The sequence below is a fragment of the Drosophila grimshawi genome, unplaced genomic scaffold (assembly GCF_018153295.1).
Source record: "Drosophila grimshawi isolate 15287-2541.00 unplaced genomic scaffold, ASM1815329v1 contig_848, whole genome shotgun sequence".
Lineage (NCBI taxonomy): Eukaryota > Metazoa > Arthropoda > Insecta > Diptera > Drosophilidae > Drosophila > Drosophila grimshawi.
Window position 1 is genome coordinate 9369926 of NW_025063692.1, and position 20075 is coordinate 9390000.

The following is a 20075-nucleotide window of genomic DNA, read 5'->3' on the forward strand; positions in this document are numbered from 1 at the left end:
ATCGTTTTACAATGAGCATGGGTCAGTTATCGATATATATGTTGGTAATGTTTGAATATAACAGGGAGCTAACAGTAACATCATGTAACAGCTCAACATTTAAAAGGTAACGCAAAGAGCTTGTTAAATATGACGTCATAAATATATAGTTCCTCAATGACAACTTAACAAATACATATGTATGATGTACTTCTTAATTTTATGTATTTTTTTTTAAATTTTAAAAATATGGAACATAATCAGCGTTTTTACAACGTGAATAATAAATCTGGGTGTTATCTTAAAATTCAATGAGCGTGACGTCACTAAGCGCACGCTCTCAGAGATCGACGCTGAATACTCAGCGAAAAACGTCACCTTGCGCATTTCATTCATCGTGTGCTGTGATGTTTTTTGTTTTTTTTTTCTCTTTTTTTTTGTATATTGTTTTGTCTTGTTGGATATTTGCCGTGAACGGACGTCTTGTGTTTAGCGCTGCTGCGTCGCAGTTGGCGTAGTTTGACTCAAAACAACTCAGTAACTGTAACGACGACAACAACAGCGCATTTTGAATTGTGTTTACATTTTTGAATGAAATTTTTTAATCGACTGAGTGTGTTTTATGTGCATTATTATTAATCATAAATATTTTTTTTTTTCGTGTGTTTTTTTTTTTTGTTTTTTGTTGACGACCAAAAAAAGTGCAGTTCGGCGATGTGCAGCAGGTGCAAAAGAACAATTTCAATCAACGATTTGTCAACGAGATTTATGTAAGCATAAAAATAAAAAACGGCACATAACATCAAATTACAAATACACATATGTAATATGTAATATGTTTGTGTGTATTTACATGCACACACGCACATACACACATAAATAGACCTCCTTTTTAAAATTCAACGACTGCATATGGTCTACATTCAAATAAATAAATAACTATACATTAATAAATAAATGAAAGAAAAAGAAAAAAATAAATGAATAAATATACAATACACGAACATGTACAATAACAATCACAATAAAAAGCAACTTTACACATTCCAAATTAATTCTGCTTGTGTGAAAAACTAATAAGTAAAAAAGAAACAGCAACAACAACAATAACAATCGCAGCAACAACAACAACAGCAAGAAAACCATAGGCACGCCAAAGCAGAAGAAGAAGAAAATAAATAGCAATTTCGACTAAATAAAGGTATGTACATATGCATGCTTGTTGTGTGTGTGTGTTACGTTTACTTTACATACAAACACCATACTGAGTTATAGATATGACTGTGAACATTCATATGTATGCATGTATGTGCGTGTATTCATGTATGTGTATGTGTGTATGTTTCGTTATTAGTTTAACTCTTCAATTTATTATTGTTATTATTACTGCTGTCGTGTGTGTTTGTGTGCGCGCGTGCGTGTGTGTGTGTGTTTTGGCCCCGGTGCTGTTGCCTCGCATTTGCTTTTTGCCTCTTTCGCTAGTTCTTATTGTTGTTTGCTATTAACTATGCTCACTTAAGCTGAGCCACTGGAATAGTTACGTTAAATCAGCGCGTTCGCTCTCTGTCAGTATGTCTTTGTAGGTGAGTGTCTTTCTGTGGCTGTGTGTGTGTGTGTATGTGTAAGTATTTTAGCATGCGACAGAGGCAGAGGCAGAGATTACGTTGATAATACCCAAGAAATGTGAAGAGAATTTGATGTCTATGTATTTGTGTATGTGTTTGTATTTGTATTTGTTTTATTGCTCTTTGCGCATTTGATCACCCACATGATAAAAACTAAAACGTCAGGTTAAAACGAACACACATACATATATGTACACATACACATACATACACATACATAAATACGTACGTATAAATTCAATTAAGTGAAATTTGATGATTGTCAGAAATTTCCAGTTGCACTCTAAATGAACTTTAAATTTTATCAATTTAAAATAGTAAAATTCTAGACGAACGCAAACTTTCAATTTAAATTAATATACTTTTTTGATCAACATTAAATAAATATATATATATATTTGAATAGTCCCATTAGCGCTAAAGATTTGTTTTTATTTGTTTTTTTTCCAAGTGAAGTTGTTAATTTTGCCAAAATATCGTGTTCGTGTCGTGTCGTGAATAATAAACCGATAAGCGTCCATCTCTAATGCATCCATTCTACAAACATGTACATGCATGTGTGTGTGTGTGTGTGTATGTGTATATGTATATGTAAAGTTAGTGTTTTCCAGCACAGTGACCTCGCCTTTTCATTCTTTCTTGTAGCCGACTTGTAACTTTCTTACGTCTTACGCCAGTGTTGGAACACTGTTGGAACACTCAATAGCATTTTGAATTAGACATGCATCGATTTATAAAATCGATTAATCAGCGCCCAGCTGTCAACGAACAGCACATATCTAATACAGTTACCAATTGGAATATATTGGAAGTAGCTTAGATGTGTGGATCCAATTAGATTGGAATTTAGCAGATTTGCCAATTGCTGCAAATCTAGCTGCGCAGCAGCAGAGATAAAAAAGAAACACGAGCACAGCTCGAAAAGACGCATTCTCAAAGACATTTGCCGCTTTTGCACATTTAGCCATTTTTATTTTGTTGTCTTTTTTTTTTCTTTTAATGATCCTTTGGGCCTGCCTTTGTCTGCCTGCCTGGTAGCAAAAACAGCAACAACAACAACAGCAGCAGCAGCAAAAACATCGCTTGGCATTTTACGACACATGCAAAACTTGCTATTTAACATTACCATATCCATTTTCCATCCTCAACTCGCTGACTCAATGGCACGTACATGTACATGTTTGTCACAAAGTATCATTAAATGCGGATCTTTCTAAAAGCGCTAAAAAAATACCCACATACATTGTTGTTGTTGTGGTTATTGCGTTCGTTTCATCGATGCAAGCAGCAAACCCAAAACCAAAACCAAACCAAGCCAACAGCAACAAAAACAACCAATAGCAACACATGCATATATTCACACACACACACACATGCACAAGCAAAGCCAAACCAGCAATCCATAATAATCTTCCCGTAATTTATAGTCCAAGACAATTTATGTAATTTACAAATACCAAAAACGAACGAGACGGCAAATGACGGAATGTACACGAATGAGCGGCAAAGCAACAACGACGACAACAACAACAACAGCAATAGCGCTGAGAGCGAATGCAACTGCAACTAACGATAATAACAATAACTGAAAAAAAAAACAACAACAACAACGACAACAGCGTACTAAATAAACAATTCAACAAATTTGATCCGAGGCAACACACACAAACACACTCACACAGGCGCGCATACATAGACACGCACATGAAAATGCATATGAAGAAAGAAAAAAATAAATGTGTGCAGTAAGAAAACGTATAAAACAACAACAACAACAGTAAGTGCAGCAACTGCAGCGTTCAAACAAACGGCATCGGCGACAGCGACGCTAACAGTGACTGCAGCGCGTATACAGAAAATGTCGTTCGGTTTTTGTTTTTCGCTTCTCAAGTTTTGTGTGAACGCATAAAAAGTAATATGCAGGATAGAAAGAGAGCGAGAGAGAGAGAGCGAGAGCGAGAGCGAGAAGGAGCATTATTATTTGTATTTAATTTTTAATGCGTCACACCGAAGCTTTTAATACGCTGCCAGCAGGTGCTGCCCGCCATATTGAGATATATCGAATTGAAACAATAAATACAAGCAAATATTGATAGCGATATTGGCAACAGGTGCAACAGCTATATTTTTATGTATACCTATTTAGAATACAATGAATGCAGTGTGCCAGCAAACTATTACAATTCATTGTTTATTTATTATTATTTATTTAATGTCAACTAAAGTCAGTAAACACAAAAAAGATAGATAAAATTAAATTTAAACTAGAAAAATATATAGGATATATTTATAAGATTTCGGACGGTATTTGAATGCAAAATGATAGAACATTTATTGCATGGATTAAGGCAAACCCCAAGAAAAATTCCAAATATTATAATGAATAAAAATGTTAACTTTTGAATGTAGTCAGCATTATTTAATAAATGTTTATTATTTACAACAACAAATAATTTGCATAAGAAAAAGTGAGAAAAATGTGAGTCAATCATTTTTCAACTCACTGTGCATCTGTATGTATATAGACATATACATACATTACTATTTACACCTGCATATGCATTACTATTTTTTTATTTTTATAAAGATAAGATCTCAGTTACTTCTTCCTTTTTGTGGCTTATCAACAACGTGCATGTCAAAGTGATTATGTACACTCATAGCTGAGAGTAAACCAAATGCTTGCAATAAAAAATATTAAAAAAAAAAAAAACTACATAAAATTATAAAACTTGCACAAACACAGGCGCATACACAGGCAAAGACACTCACTCACACACATACATACAGAGACATACTTACTATCACTCTCTCGCTCACACATTGAAGCAGTGAGTGCGGTAATTGCACTTATTGCACGTGTATATTAAGCGCTCTTGCTGCACTCTCTTTCTCTAAATCCGCCTCTCTTTTAATATTTGCGCGCTCCGCAACCCAAGCCAGGCCCCAAACAGCAGCAGCAGCAGCGACTTGCTCGCTTACTCACTCGCTCCTTCCTTCAGTTAAGAACGAAATGCAATGCAGAAAAAAAAAAGTGCTGAAATAGTTTTTCTTTTGTATGTTTTGTTAGCTTTCTATGCTTCTACATTGTTGCTGCTGCTGCTGCCTGAACGCTGTTGTTGTTGTTGTTATGGGTCACATTTAGGTTAGGGCATTTCAAGTGCGACTTGCTATTGACGTAGTTGTTTTCTTTTTTTATATCTCTTTTGCTCTTACTTGCGGTTTAACTTTGCATTGCGTTGCATTAATGACGTCGAATGCTGATGATAATAATGATGATGGGGCTGAGAACTGGGTGGAGAGTTGCACAGCATATATACATATATCTATCTATATATATATTTATATCTATATATATATATATATATTTGGATATGTGTGCATGCATAGGTGAGAGGACTTGCTGGTTTTGGTTTTGGCATCATTTATGGCTCTGCCAAGCTGCCTGCCTGCTGTGATAAACTTGTCTATGCGCCTGCTACTTTTTATGCGCTACGTTCTGTTCCCAGTTCCCAGTTTGCCCAGTTCTCCCATTTTTGTCGTTCTATGTGTTTGTGTGTGTTTTTGTGCTTATCTTCACTGCCGTTGCGCCATTGCCAAGTTTTCGTCTAGTTTTGGTTTCTCAACTTCTCAGCTTGTCTCGCTCCTGCTTCTGGCATCTTCTTTACCTTTCCATTCCATTCCATTCCGTTCCCTTAAGCACACCCACCGCCCACACGCATCTTTAGCTTTTGCTTGTGTGCAGTTCTTGGTTAGCTTTTCACAATACACTCTGTGCAAGAAGCGCATAAGAGCGTATACGCTTCACAGGCACGTTGCTTAAATAATTTCAATTTGCAAAGAGTTCTCTATTCAAAATATTACCAGTCTAATTATATACATATATGCAAAATATGTAAAAGTATATTTGAAATCTCGTCGCTTCTAAAAGAACTTCTTGTGCGGCAAACAGAGACAGAGTATTGGGCAGTCGTCAATGCTGTCGATTGGCGATTACTGGCTTAACTTCTTCTGCTGCCTGATGGCTGCTTTAGCATCTATCTTGCCTTGCATTCTCCTCCTACGTGGGTTACACGTTCGTCGTTGCCATAATCATCATCATCATCATCAACATTGGAATTATCATAATCGTCATTATCAGCATTGTTTATTTTTGGCTCGCTTTTGCGCATTCTTGAAATCCCCCTCCCCCACGTGCGACACACATACATTGCGTGTGTGTGTAGTAAATGCTTTTATACTTATTTTATTTAATCGCAACTCTTTTTTTTCTTGCTTTATTTTTGGTTTAATATTTGCATCATTTGCTGTATCCATTTTCGATTTCTACAGAATTAAAGCATTTCTCAATTATTTATTTTTATGAGAAACATAAACCGAACTTTGCCTTTAGCTTTGTGTATACAATAAATATATACAAATATTTTTGATGACTTTCGTTTGTTACGCGGAAAATGTTTACACAATATTGCTACAACTCTAAACCGATTAGCGATTGAATATCATTCAATATACAAGTGTATACATATGTATATATATAGATATAAATATATGTGCATGCATGCATACATATGCATATATATATATATATATATATATATATGCCATGCTATTAAACTCATTTTGCCTGGTTTTAATTCTGGTTTTGGGACCACACCTATTTACACACACATAACGCATGATGCGATTGTCAATCTTCAGTTGGATCAAGTCGAGTCTTTAATGATATACACACATACATACATACATTTACATCTTTGTATGCTCACACACACGCACACACACATACATGCAATTATACTTTTTGTAGGTGTTCAATTTCCACTTCCCCAACAAACACTCGCGCTTGCTCTCTCTGTCTCTCTCTCTCTCTCACTCACTCTCTCTCTCACTGTCTGTCTCTCTATGCAACTTTGTATCTCCACCCACCTATAATTTAATAAATATATGCACACACACACACACACAAAGCTCACATCTCTTCTTCCGGACCCATTGTTATAGCAAGTACATGTAAATTATTGTTCCACGTTGAGGCTCTCATTGTCGTGAGCATGTAATTACCACGCACAGCAACAACTACACACACAAACACACACACACACACACACACATATATATATATATATATATATATACATACACCCACTGGAAAAAAAAACAGATCAATCTTTCACTAAACTTAATACAAGTCAAGCAATTTTTGATGTCTGCAATTGATTACAAATTGAATTCAGAACCAAAGCACGCCGACCATTAAATACCCTTTCCAAACAACATATATAATTTATATAAACTATATTCTTCTTTTCACAACTACAAATGCCATTTTTATTTTGGTGCATTTAAGAGACAAATAATTTGACCTTACATTTATGGTAATTATTATTATACATCTGCAACTGAGTTGAAACATTCAAGTTGCTGTTCTTGATTGTGTCTTCATCTTTTTCCATTCTTTTTCTCTATTGGCTCTTTCTATCACACACACACACACACAGACAGACAATTCCTATATGCGCACAACTTGTCTCTTTTTTTCGCGCATTCTATCGGGTACACAGAGTGTAAGAAGAAGCGTACTATTTCTTTCAATATATACTTTCTAAGTCAACGACAGCGTTTAAAATTTATCTAGTGCGCACACACACATACCAAGCAACAATGTACGCCTGTGCGTGTGTATGTGTGTGTGTTCATCTATCAGTGCGCCAACTTTGTCTTCGTTCTTAGCGATGTGTGTTCTTCCAAGTCTTCAGCGCTCTGCCTCTTCTACTCCCTTCTCCTTCTCTTCTTCGTGGTCTTCTTGTTGCTGCTGTTGTTGTTGTTCGTGTTATGTTCGCTAGCTGTCCGCAAATATGCTCACAAATATTAAATTGTACGTACTCCGCCCACCGCCCACCCCTTCTTATGCGCCTTGGCAGCACCACTCACCGTCCGTGCGTTGTATAAATTTTCTGTAGAACTGTACAATAGCAAAAAAAAAAAAATATATAAAAAAAAGTTAAAGCACACAGACCAACGACGACGACGACGACGACAAGAGTTGAGTTAAGTATTAAATGTACGTGCACACACACACAGGCACGCTGAGAGAGTTGCTTGTGTGTGTGTGTGTAGAGTTATATGTATGGATATGGATAGTAAGTGTAAGTAGCGAGTATTTGTTTTTCTCGTCTCTTTGTTGCTGCTGCTGCTGCTGCTGGTGTTGTTGTTGTTGTTATTATTTCTTTAATAGTTGGCTGCGACTACGATTTTAGCACGCTGAAAAGAACTAAAGCAACAAACGGGCCAACATCACCAGCAACATTAAAACACACACACACACACAGCAGCAGCAGCAGCAACAGCAACAGCAACAACAGCGGACAAATGTTGAGTTTCTTGACTTTTCTGCCATTACTATTTAGTTGTAAAGCATTCGGCTCTCTCGCGCTCTTGCTCTCTTATGTTATTTGACGCTCTTAGCTGATGCCGGCGGTTGCTGTTTTTGTTGTTGCTCGCTCTTTGTCTTCAACTAGTATTATCCATGCTGCACTCTTCTCGTCTCTTCTCTTCTCGCATGTACGAATCTTGTTTGTTGTTGTAAATTGTAATATTTCCTCATATGTTGTTAACCGCGAGCAACGCTGCCAAAGACGTCGCCGTCGCTGTCGACGTTGGCGTCGACGCTGATGTTGCTGTTGCTGTTTTTCTTTACTATGGTTTCAATTTTATTTAATTTTATTTTAAACTCTAAACAAAAGACTCAAAGTTGAGCTGCAGACTCGACTTGGACAACACAATGAATGCTAATGGCTGGAATAGGGAGCCAACCGAGGGGGGTGGGGGTGGTGAGGGGTCTTCGATTGAATATACCATATGCGGGCAGGGCATAAATGCAAACATGTGTGTGTGTGTGCTTATAAATTATACAGATATTCCATACATGTGCATACATGCATACATACACACATATATATGTAGTTATGTATGTATGTATGTAAGTCTACTAACGTGTATATTGTAGTTATTATATTCAGACAAGAAATAAGAGACGACGACGGGAATTGTACATTGTATGTCTCCGTCGTCGTCGTCGTCGTCGTACAAGTACTCGTCGTACAAATATGTATTGCAAATTGGTTGGGTTTTCAGTTCCAGTTTCCAGGTCGTTGCTGCTCACTGTATGTTGTATGCGTGTGTATGTGTGTGTGTGTGTTGAGTCAATGTAAACGTTTGCGCGTAGTTATTGCATGTTCTTATTTCTACTATTTGAGACTTGACTGCAGTTTTTCCAGATCTTATGATTTCCTTCTTCTGCTTCTGCTTCTTCTTCTCATCGCGATCCCAGCGAGCCGAGCGATCGCATCCAAATTTGACTTTGCAATTGCTGTTTTTGTTGTTGTTGTTGCTGTGCGTGTGTTTTTTTTTTCGCTCTCTGCTCTCAGTTGTTGCTGCTGCTGCTGCTGCTGTGTTTGTTGTTGTGCTTGATTTCCATCATTTGAATAGTACAAGAAGCGTTGTCATTGGAACTGAATCTGGAACTGGACTACAGGAATTTCACATTCCGCGCACAACTATTGGAACGCATTGGCATTTTAGTGTCGATCATCAGCGAGTACATTTCCAAATAGTTGCTTGGAAAATTGCCTGTGTGTCTCTGTGTGTGTGTGTTTTAATTATGTGCAGTGTATCTGGAATCGGGTTAAGGATTTTAGCTTTTGTCTGCGTCGTGTTTTTTTTTGGCGAATTTTTGGCTGCAATTTTACCAAGTGCATTTTTAGTTGGGTCTTTTTCACATTTCTTGCATTTTCTTTATGTATATATATATATGTATATAGAAGTACGTGTTTGCATTTCTATGGTTGTATGTGCAATTCGCATAAAATTCTCAAACTTTCTTAGCTGGAATCTATTGGCCAAGCTTTGTACACAGCAGCAGCAGAAGTTTTGCTTGTAGTAAAATGGGTAAAATGGGCAGCTGTTTTGCATTCACTTCTTAGCAGAGGATGCATTGCCCTTGGCAGTTTGCGTACTTTTCTGCTTCCAGCTTGCACACAAGCTCACCCTTCCTACTCGCACTCCCACTCACTCCTCATTTGACCATCCTTGTTTACCCTTTTCGAAGGCAATGTATACAAAGAGAGCTGTACGAAGAGAGAGGGAGGAGACGAAGAGTGTGAGAGAGGGAGAGCAAGATAGCTGGCGCAAGAGAACATATAAATTTATCGTTGTAGTTTCTGTGGCGGTTAACCTCACCTCACCCCCCATTCCCCTCCCTCAACCACGTGCGCTCAACGCATCCCTCCTTTAGTAGCAGTCATCCGGCTCATAGAGTTTATTTTATTATTTCGTTTCGTTACGATTTTTGCTATTATTTATTTGTTCGCTTCTCACTGTCTCTCTCTTTCTCTCTCTGTGTGTTTGTGTGTGTGCATGTTTTTAAGTTTTGTTTTTTTTTTTTTTTTTTTTTTTTTTAGTTTTGACTTGTTTTCTTTTGTGTAATTTTATTTTCGTTTGCGCTCGTGCATGTGTGTGTGTGTGTATCAAGTTCGTATCTTTGTGTGTGGCTACGACAGTAAGAATTGTATTACCGTTGTTGTTGTTGTTGTTTTTTGAATCTACACAATAATAAAAAACGCTCGAGTCTCATATATAGATTGGGTAGCTTGAAGGTGACAAAGAGGGGCCCTGGAAGGTGGAGGGAGGGGGGGTTGTTGCTTGTTTGCTTGTGTGTGTGTGTGTTTTTATTGTATGCGTGTTTTTATTTTCTTGAATTCCAATTTTTTTTTTCCTTCTTTTCTTACTTTTATTTATTTAGTTTTCGTCTACGTTTGTTTTTTGTGTTCGTCGTATGTATTTTTCATACATATTTCTCCGACTCTCTCATTATTAATAAATAGTTTCTTGTTCTCTGTATTCATTTTCAGTACACAAATCGCCGCCACTTCAACCGCGTGACTGTTTTTCCGTCGTTGATTTTTTTCCCCCGGAATAAAAAATATAATAAACTAAATAAATAAATACAAAGACAAAAAAAAAAAGAAAAAGAAAAGGAAAACAACAAACACATTTCGAGAACACACTCGAACTCTTTACACGGCGAATTTGTAGCGTGCCACTTGTTGCGCTTCGTATTTTTTTTTTTTTTTTTGCTGGCCTGTTTTGCTGTTTTGCTTTGCGGAAGGAAGAACTTCGATTCCGTGCCCGCGCCGATGTCGTCGCAGCGGGAGCGCGGCTAACTAACGGGAGTGAGACGCCCGTTAAGGAGAAGAACTGGCATGCAGCTAGCTGGCTGGCCGGCTGGCTGCTTACACGCCTACTCCACCAACGCCTCCGCCTCCAACTCCAACTGCAACTCCGCCTCCTGCTCGTCCAGCATTCACATCCAGTTGTCGGACTCCGTTTCCAACTCCAACTCCATATTCATATCCATCTCCATCTCCGATTGCAATTTGAACTCGTGCTTGTGATTCGTGGCGGATTCTTCGGATTCGGTTCACCTCATCCAAAATGGACGCCGAGATATGCAATCCGCAATTATGTCGCATTTGCATCACATCGCACACAAACTCAAGCTCAATGCAAATGATATCCATATTCGGCGAGGATTCGCTTTGGCAAAAGATCACCACATTGGCTGATGTTAAGGTAAGAAGACACCCCACCCCACCCCAACCCCCTAATCAGATGTTAATATTACGGTAAGAGACCAGAGAACCCTCCCCCAAATCAATCAGTTTATCACTTTTTGAATTTTGAAACAATTTAATAAGGTCGAAAAAGTAGAGTTTTTACAAGCCTTAACAGATATAACAATTGTCTAGCAAAAGTATTACACAAATATATTCAAAATATCTTATAAATCTTATAATCGTATCTTTTCTATTGTTAAATTTCAATACTCATTATTCACAGCAGTCAGAAAGATGATTTTCCAACTATGATTTTTGTTTGTGAAACAGATCCAATTTAACCTCAAACTCTATATATATACGAGTATGACTCAATATTGGGAATATGGAATTTTACAACACTTAAACAATGAGTACATATCCCATTTGAGAAAGAGCTGATTAGAATTTCACGAGATTTGCTTTTGCTCGAAATAAATTCAAGTCTCGAAATTCAAAAATAAACCAAAGAATAAATATGAAAATTAAAAGATATGCGACAAGAATCCTTGTTTAGGTTTTTAGACCTTCGACTCGCTTCATGTACATTGATTATTTAGAATTAAAATATTTGTAGACCGTAACAAAATGAAAAAATATATAAAATTTTACAAAGTCGCATAATTGTTTGAGTTTTATATTAGATTTAGTTTTGAGATACGGCTATTGAAAATGCTGTTTAGCACTCACAGGCCGCGAAACTCATCGAAATTAAAGTTGAATAAGACTATATATAGAATATGACAGCTGGCAATCATTGGCAACATTTGAAATGCTGAGCAATTCCACTGCCAACATTTGCGTTTAAAGTTCGCTCCTGCGATTTATTTGTAATATGCGAAGAAGAAGAAGAAGAAGAAGAAGCAGGTGAAGCTGCTGATGTGAAGAAGTTTCTCCCCAAAGTGTTATGTATTCAACTATGTACGGATATTTGTTAAAGATATATACCTACTTATGTATTAACATATTTCATAGAATAGACTCAATTCACAACATTTTTTTTTTTTTTTGTCTTTTTCACAATAACTGACATTAAAAAAGAAAAAAAAAATGTTTCGTTTCGTTTGCTTTTGTGTATTTATTTTTTTTGTTTGTCTTATTTGTTTGTTTATTTCTTTGGATCAGTTTCAGTTGAGTTCAGCTCGGTTAGTTTATATATTTATACATATATATACAGCTGCGGTCAACAAAAACAATTATAAATATTCTATTTAAATAGTGTTTAAATCGATCACAAATAAGCCGATAAAAATAATAGTAGCTGAATAGTAATGGAACTTTGTGAGGTGTTCCAGTAGAAATTTGAAATAATCTGTTCTATTTCTGGAGAAATCGATGTCCAAGTTTCCCAAAACAATCTTTACAAATTCTCAGTCGAGTTGAGATTTGGATTCTCCAGAGACTTTACTTGGTATACTTGGAATCGTTGCCCTCTTGGAGTCTCCAAATCAATGGCATCTCATTAGTCACATATTATATTATTATAACATATAGGTGCCGATCCGAGATTTCTTTTAGCCAATATTGATCCAACTGTGTAACAATCGAAAATAAATAAAAAAAAAAAGAAAAAGTTCCTTAATTTCTTCATTGCTCAATTCAAAATATTCTTTTTAGACAGTAAACTTTTTGCAATATGTTTTTGGACTTTTATCTGCTTATTTATTATCAGTTTCAGCACTAGTTGCCAGATGGCAAAGGTTTCTATTTATAAAAATAATTCCATTTAAGAATAGTTCGCACCTTCTGTTTCTCAAACTAAGTTCAGTAGATATTTCTGAGAATATCATGTTTCATCATCATTTTCCAGAGAAGTTTCGATTGTAAAAAGTATTTTAAATCATTCGACGATGAGCAACCAACTATTTGTTGCTTGTCTGAATTAAATTAAGAATTCTCCATTTTCGGCCGTGAAACGTATGCCACGCCCCATTTTATCACCATAAAATGAGTCATATTTTTATGGAATGATTTTAGATAAGGAAATAAGATATAAAGAAAAAAAACAACTCGATCAGTTTGAAATATTTCAAACTATTTTCAACCGACACTTGGAAGATAAACAAAGTAAAATTGATAAAGAAATATAAGGAGTAGAATTGTGAAAGGAATCGAAGGGATTATAAAAGTATCAAGTAATTGCAGTGTATCGAGTGAAGCAGCTACTACTCTTATTTTGACCCCAGCTGTATAAACGATGAATTATACTACATCGGGCTTATACGGTTTTCAGAGAAGGAATCATATTTTTGGTTTATTGTCTTTGTCTGTGTCTGTGTTTGTTTGTTGTTTTTTTCTTCTTTTTTTTTTCTCTTTTTTATATATGGAATTTGTGCTGTTTCTGGTTTCTTGTATTTAGTTTTCTTTCGTTTGCTGCTTTTGTAAAATAATTTACCGTTTGCCGTTTGTGATTGCCTGCTTAATTTTTCTTCTTCTTTTGTTTGTCGTCGCTCTCCGTCTCTCTCTCTCTCTCTCGTACACACACATACATACATATGTATGCACATGCCTGGGTTATTTCATATGTGAATGTATAATTCATATGTTTGGTTTAATTCCATAAATTTTTCTTTTACAATTTTGTGCCGTGTTTATTTTATTTTTTTCTGCTGCTGCTGCTGCTTCTTCTTCTTCAGCGACGCTCTCTCGCACAGTTAACTGTGCTCTCTCTCTCTCTCTTTTTTTATGTATCGCTGCTCCGCTCTCGCTCGTTCGCTCTCTCGTTCGCTTGCTCGTTCGCTTGCTCGTTCGCTGCTGTTGCGCACTCTCCTCGGCATGCGGGACTCATTCACTTAGTCGGCTTAGACGTTCGTTGGCCCCCAATGGGGCGGGACGAAGACGTCGGAGCAGCAGTGGACGGCGACGACGGGAACTCTTTTTTTTTTTACTGTACTCCTCGACTCCTCCGTTCACCGTCATCGGTTGCGGCTGCGGCTGCTGTGCTTTGATTTTATTCCATTCCATTCATGTATTTTTTTTTCTTTTTTCTTTTTCATATATATATTTTTTTTTATAATAATTTTTCTGTAATTTTTCCTGAATGTGAAATGTTTTTCTGTTTTTTTTTTTTTTTTGCCTGCTCAATTTCAACGGGTTAGTTTTATGCGTTATTCGTTGTACGTTATACGTTATACGTTTTAATTCATTTTATTCATTTTTGCATTTTTCTCATTATTCATTATTTTCTTTCATTTTGGTTTTTTTTAATAACAATCATTTTTATTACGAGTTTGTTGTTGCTTTTTGTGTTTTGTGTTTATGGAGCAAGTCGTTGGATTACTCTTGACTACTAGTTGGAAACATGAGATCGCAGCAGATCGCGTTTATTATACTTTATATACATATTATACACACGCACACACACATACATATATATACATACATACATACGCTTATGTATAAGTACGTACTCGGTCTGTCTGTATGTCTGTATGTATTTAAGTTTGTAGCTCTGATAATTCTTAAATAAATAAAACAGTTTTTCCATATCAAGGTTTCTGTATAACGAACATGAGCATGATTATTTCTATCTCTATCTCTATCTGTATTTCTATTTCTATCTCTAGCTCTATCTACTATTTCTATTTTGTTCATTAAATAAATATCACAAAAACAATTTTTTATAAAAAAAAAAACCAGTTAAGACGTTTATTGTTTCCATTTTTTCGTTTTTTGTTTTTTGTTTTTTTTTGTATGCTTTTGTTTTTAGATCTATTTTTGTTCCTTTGTACGAGTGTGGTTTGGTTTAGTTCGTCGACCTGTAAATAAAGTCGACAAAACCTTGTAAACTATTCTACATAAAAAAGAATATTAACTAAAAATATATATATATAAAAATATACACATAAATATGAAGGGAACATTATCAAACCATAAATGTGTTTTTTTTTAAATTTTAGTGTTTATTTTTCAGGATTTAAAATTAAAAATAGTTGCAAATTAATCTGAGACAATAACAACTCATAACAATAAATCAACATGCTGATTAATTAAAGCTACGCAGAACTTTAACATATTATTAAATTATTTCCGTTTCAGTTTTAGACGTTTTCGACTGTTTTATTTTGGTTAGCTTTCAAAGTCAAAGTGTGAAAAATATATATCATTTATATACAATATATTATAAAATTTGCATATGAAATATTTTGACAAAAATCTATTATGTTCATTAGATAATTTAAATCAAGTTTTTATGTTGCTTTTTTAATTTAATTTATTTTTATTTATTTGATATTTACAAGCTGCAATTTAGCAAGTTTGATGACAGTTTAACTTGATTTTTGCTGTTCAAGCCAAAAAAAGAAAAAGTAGATATTATCTTTGCTATATATATATATATATATATAAATAATACAATTTGATTTGAAGCCAACTAAAGCATATCGCATTGAATATAAAAGTAAAATAAGTAGATTAGATAAGGCCTTATGGAGGACAATTCGAATAATTCGAAAAGTTCCCAGTCTATTTGAGTCTTTGATATATATTTTATATATATGTTTCCTATATATAGATGTCAACTTGTATTTCACCCATTTTATGTGTTTCATGCACAGATCGCCAAGAATGACACGTTGCCGCAGCAGGTGTGCGTGAACTGTGCGAAGACGGCCATCTCGGCGTGCCTGTTCAAGAAGAAGTGCGAGGATGCGGACAACTTTTATCGCCAGCAGCTGCTGATCAAGAAGATCGAGGGCGGTCATACGGGCGAACCGATTGCAACAATTGCTGCCGCCTCCGCAACCGCACAGGACCAGACTGAGACGACGCCGGCTGGCGTTGGTGGCGAGGCCGAGACCGGTACAGGAACTGGTACAGGAACCGGTGCAGGAACCGGAATCGTTAGTGGGGTCGTTCAATTGAAGAGCAGCGCCAGCAGCAGCAGTGGCAGTGGCAGCGGCAGCAGCAGCGGCGGCAGCAGTAGCAGCAGCACCAGCAGCTCCGACGACACCGAGGAGGAGGACAACGACAATGCAAATGGCGAAATTGATGGCGGTGAGCTCATCGCTGGCATGGGCATGGGCATGGGTGAGCTGGATGCGGATGGCAATGAGCGGGAAGCTGGCGAGGCACAGACACGCCATGCCCATGCCCAGAATGGGCATGCTGCCAAGACCATCACAAATGGCCATCAGTTGGTCAGGGAGCAGCAGCAGCAGCAACAGCAGCAGCAAGAGGATGATGACGATGAGATGGTGCGCGATGAGCATGAGCATGACCAGCAGCAACAGCAGCAACAACAACAGCAGCAGCAGCAGCAACAGCAGGAGCAGCAGGAGCTGCACGAGGATGGTGATATGCCGGAACATGTGGCCTTCAATTCGATACGCCTGATGCAGGAATATATGCAGCAGCGGATGAATAAGTTTCCCAATGGCAGCAGCAGCCGCAACGAACTGGATGCGGATGCCGACGATGACGATGATGAGGATGATGAGGAGATGACGCTGCCGCTGATACCAGAGATTGAGCTGATAACGCCCTCCGATGATGCGCCCATGATTGCTGGCACTGGCACCGACACAGATCCATCGATGTCCGGCTTGGTGGTGAACGGTGGCATCGCCGCCCATGCGACGGGTGTGCGGGGATTCCAGTGTCCGCACTGCTATCTGAGCTTCGAGATGAAGCAGATACTCAAGGCGCACATGCAGAGCGTCCATGGTGCACCGGCGCCTGTCTACGAGTGCACCAATTGCCGCAAGACCTACTTCTACAAGCGTTTCCTCGAGAAGCACATTCGACGCGGCCGTTGCGTCAAGAAGCGACGCAATCAGACGTGAGTGCTTCAACTCAACCAGTCCCTAATCCCCGCCAGCATTACTTATTATTCTCTCTCTCCCCCTCTCTTTTGGTCATTTGCAGGCGACCCATGCAGTGCTCCGATTGCCATGTTCTCTTTCCCACCGGCCATCATCTGGGATGGCACAAGCGCACCGGTTGCCCATCCAAGGCCGCCAAAATGTAAGTAGACTAGAAGAAGGAGGAGGAGGAGCAGTAGTGGTGCAGGAGTAAGCTTATACAGCAAACGGAATATCCTCTCAGACAGTTTACTTTCGATTACAATGTTGCAACTTAGAAACGATGAAAGACAGCCGACACCAGGACTCCGACAAGCCAGATACCTTTTGGGTGGCTATAATCATAAACGATTTAAGCAAATGGGGAAGAACCATAGGAAAGAACAGGCTTAGGATACTCATCGATCTGCTGACGGCACATTCTAGACTAAGAAGTCACCTAACCAAACTAGGCATTTTTTGGGAGGAGTCCTCAATGCCTCAATGTCTTCACTAGAAGAAGATGCAAGTTATGAGCTTATGAGACATAGATTGCAGCAGTTGGTGTTGATGGAGTAGCTATAGACTCAGCGGGGGGTCACAATAGATTCTTAACTTGAACAAAATATTGATTCGAGTTTAGTTTGGTTGGTGGAATTGAATTGAATATTGGTTGAATTTGTTGCAGGCCTTTGCAGCAGCTCTTCAAGCAGAACATTGTGCAGTTCAACAACTTTCCAAAGCGAATGGCGCCACGCAAACCGCCGCCGGACAATGGTGCACAGCATCTGAACAATCGCAAGTGAGTGCATTGAATGAATGCCAAATGCCAAATACACAATTTGATTGCTTTTCCACAGATTGGCGCTGACGAACAAGCGGAAGGGACGCACTCGCATCAAGCTGGACGCCAAGAAGATAGCCCTGGCCAAGCAGCTGATCCTGCGGGAGGCAACCACAACGGTGATTGCCAACGAGCTGAACATTTCGCGCACATTTGCCTGGCGACTGCGCAAGAGTCTCGTCAATGGCGTCAGCCTGCACGAGCGTGTCGTCGACCAGGCCACCGAGGAGCAGCAGCAGCAGCAGCAGCAACTGCAACTACAACAACAGCAGCAGCAGCAGCAGCTGCAGCTTCAACAGCAATTGCAACAGCAGCAGCAACAACTGCAACAGCAGCAGCAACAGCAGCAACTGGTTGAGGAGCATGAGCGACAGCCATATACCCATCTTAATCTGGGCCTCATCAAGGAGGAGCAGCTGGACAGCGACGATGATGAGCAGCACACGGGCCTCACCATTGACGATGACCTAATTGCCGATGGCAACGATGCTGGCGGCGATGGCGAAACCGATGGCGCCGGCGAAATTGGTGCCGAGGAAACGGCTGGCTATGCCGGCGACGACGATGTCTGTGGCCTGTTGCACAACGGTTACGATATGCGCGTCCAGCTGGACGAACAGAGTCCCCCACTCGGCGATGGCCTCGATGGCGGCCTGGATCATGAGCGTCCGTCGAAGCGCGGCGTTTCTGTGTCCCCGTCACCACCCATGTTGCCGGCACGCGCCGACGTTGAGGCCTATCAGCGCCTGTTGGCCGAATCGCAACGTTTTCCGCACATTGTCAATGCACAGCAGTTGCAGCTGCAACAGCAGCAACAACAACAGCAGCAGCAACAGCAACAACAGCAGAAGGTCGCTCACAATGGTGGAGCGTTGCCGATGTTGACGCGTTATCCGCCCGCCGTCGTTGCGGCCAAGTAAGTGTTGCATATGTGGCAGAAACGAGCCGATGTTCGTCTTCATCTATTCATTGTTTGTTTGTAATCAACATTAACAATAAGTCAGCGCTCATTGTGCCGAATGCATGTCAGTTCGCATATAAAAAATAATCATCTGAATTACAATTGCTAAGCAATTCCGATTTCAAACTGTTTTTACAGTGTTATTTCTAATACTCAACTAAACAACTAAAGTTATTCATGTCTCTCTCTTTCTCTCTCTCTGCATGTGCAATATATATTTTATTATTATTATTATAATTGTATCTATTGTGACCCCCTCTGAGCCAATGCTACAATCTTTGCTGTGTTGAGTGCTTCTATGTCTTTGAAGCTCATAGCTTGCACCCCTAGGATATATATATATATCTATATCTACATTTATATATATCTGTATATATCTGTACATCTGTCAGCTTCATTTCCTGTAAATTTTAAATATTCTTTCTTTGTTCTGCATTTCTTGTTTAGAATTTTTGTTTAGCTTTTTCAGCATTTAATCTGATCAATGCGAGTAGTTTTTGCTTTTCTCATTGTATTTTGCAATGTTAAATATCAGATTTCTGCACATTTATTTGAACTTTCAACATTCAATTAGAGTTCAATTGAATTTTTGTTTTTTTGTTGAATGTTTTAGTTCTGCAAACGCTATTTGAGGTCATTGAATTGATGAGGCTGCTTGCGGCATAGAGTTGTCTCTCTCTCTCTCTCTCTCTGTCTCTCTCACTCTCACTCTCTCTGCTTGTGTGACATAACAATCGATATGCAACTAATTAATTATGCAATTTATTTTCCAGTCATGCGCTGCCAGTCAACTTGTCCCTGCGCTCCATGCCACCCATGAACAGCAATGAGAGGTAAACGGTGATTCAACTATTGATTTATTTTAGCTCCTGCCTCTGTCTAACTCTCGCTCTCTCTCTCTCTCTCTCTCTCTCTCGCTCGCTCTCTAGCAATGGCAGCAGCAGCAGCAATGTAACAGCGCCTGCCCAGCAGCATCATCAGCAGCAGCAGCAGCAGCAACAGCAACAACAATCGCTGACGCAGATTCATCATCAGCCGGGCAAAAAGCCACGCAAACCGAACGTATTCATTGATGATGAGAAATATGCGATGGCCAAGCTATTGGTGGCCCAGAATGCGTCCACCATGGAGATAGCGCGTGCGCTGAACGTCTCACAGATGACGGCATGGAAGGTGCGCGATGCCATATTGAAGGGTGTGCCGCTCTCCTATCGCAACAAGCGCGCCGAG

The 20075-nt window shown here is 38.6% G+C and overlaps 1 protein-coding gene across 1 annotated transcript in view; it reads left to right on the top strand.

Annotated features, from left to right (window-relative positions):
- Positions 1-491: 491 nt before the first annotated feature.
- LOC6565650 overlaps positions 492-20075 on the top strand; it is a 20965-nt gene continuing 1381 nt past the window's right edge. The window contains 10 exon segments of the mRNA XM_032738817.2: positions 492-1180; positions 10517-11237; positions 15817-17039; positions 17126-17224; positions 17729-17842; positions 17901-18800; positions 19619-19678; positions 19775-19809; positions 19812-19846; positions 19881-20075. The exon segment at positions 19881-20075 is cut by the window's right edge and continues 1381 nt beyond it. Coding sequence (XP_032594708.1) covers positions 11100-11237; positions 15817-17039; positions 17126-17224; positions 17729-17842; positions 17901-18800; positions 19619-19678; positions 19775-19809; positions 19812-19846; positions 19881-20075 — 2799 coding nt within the window. The 5' untranslated portion in view covers positions 492-1180; positions 10517-11099.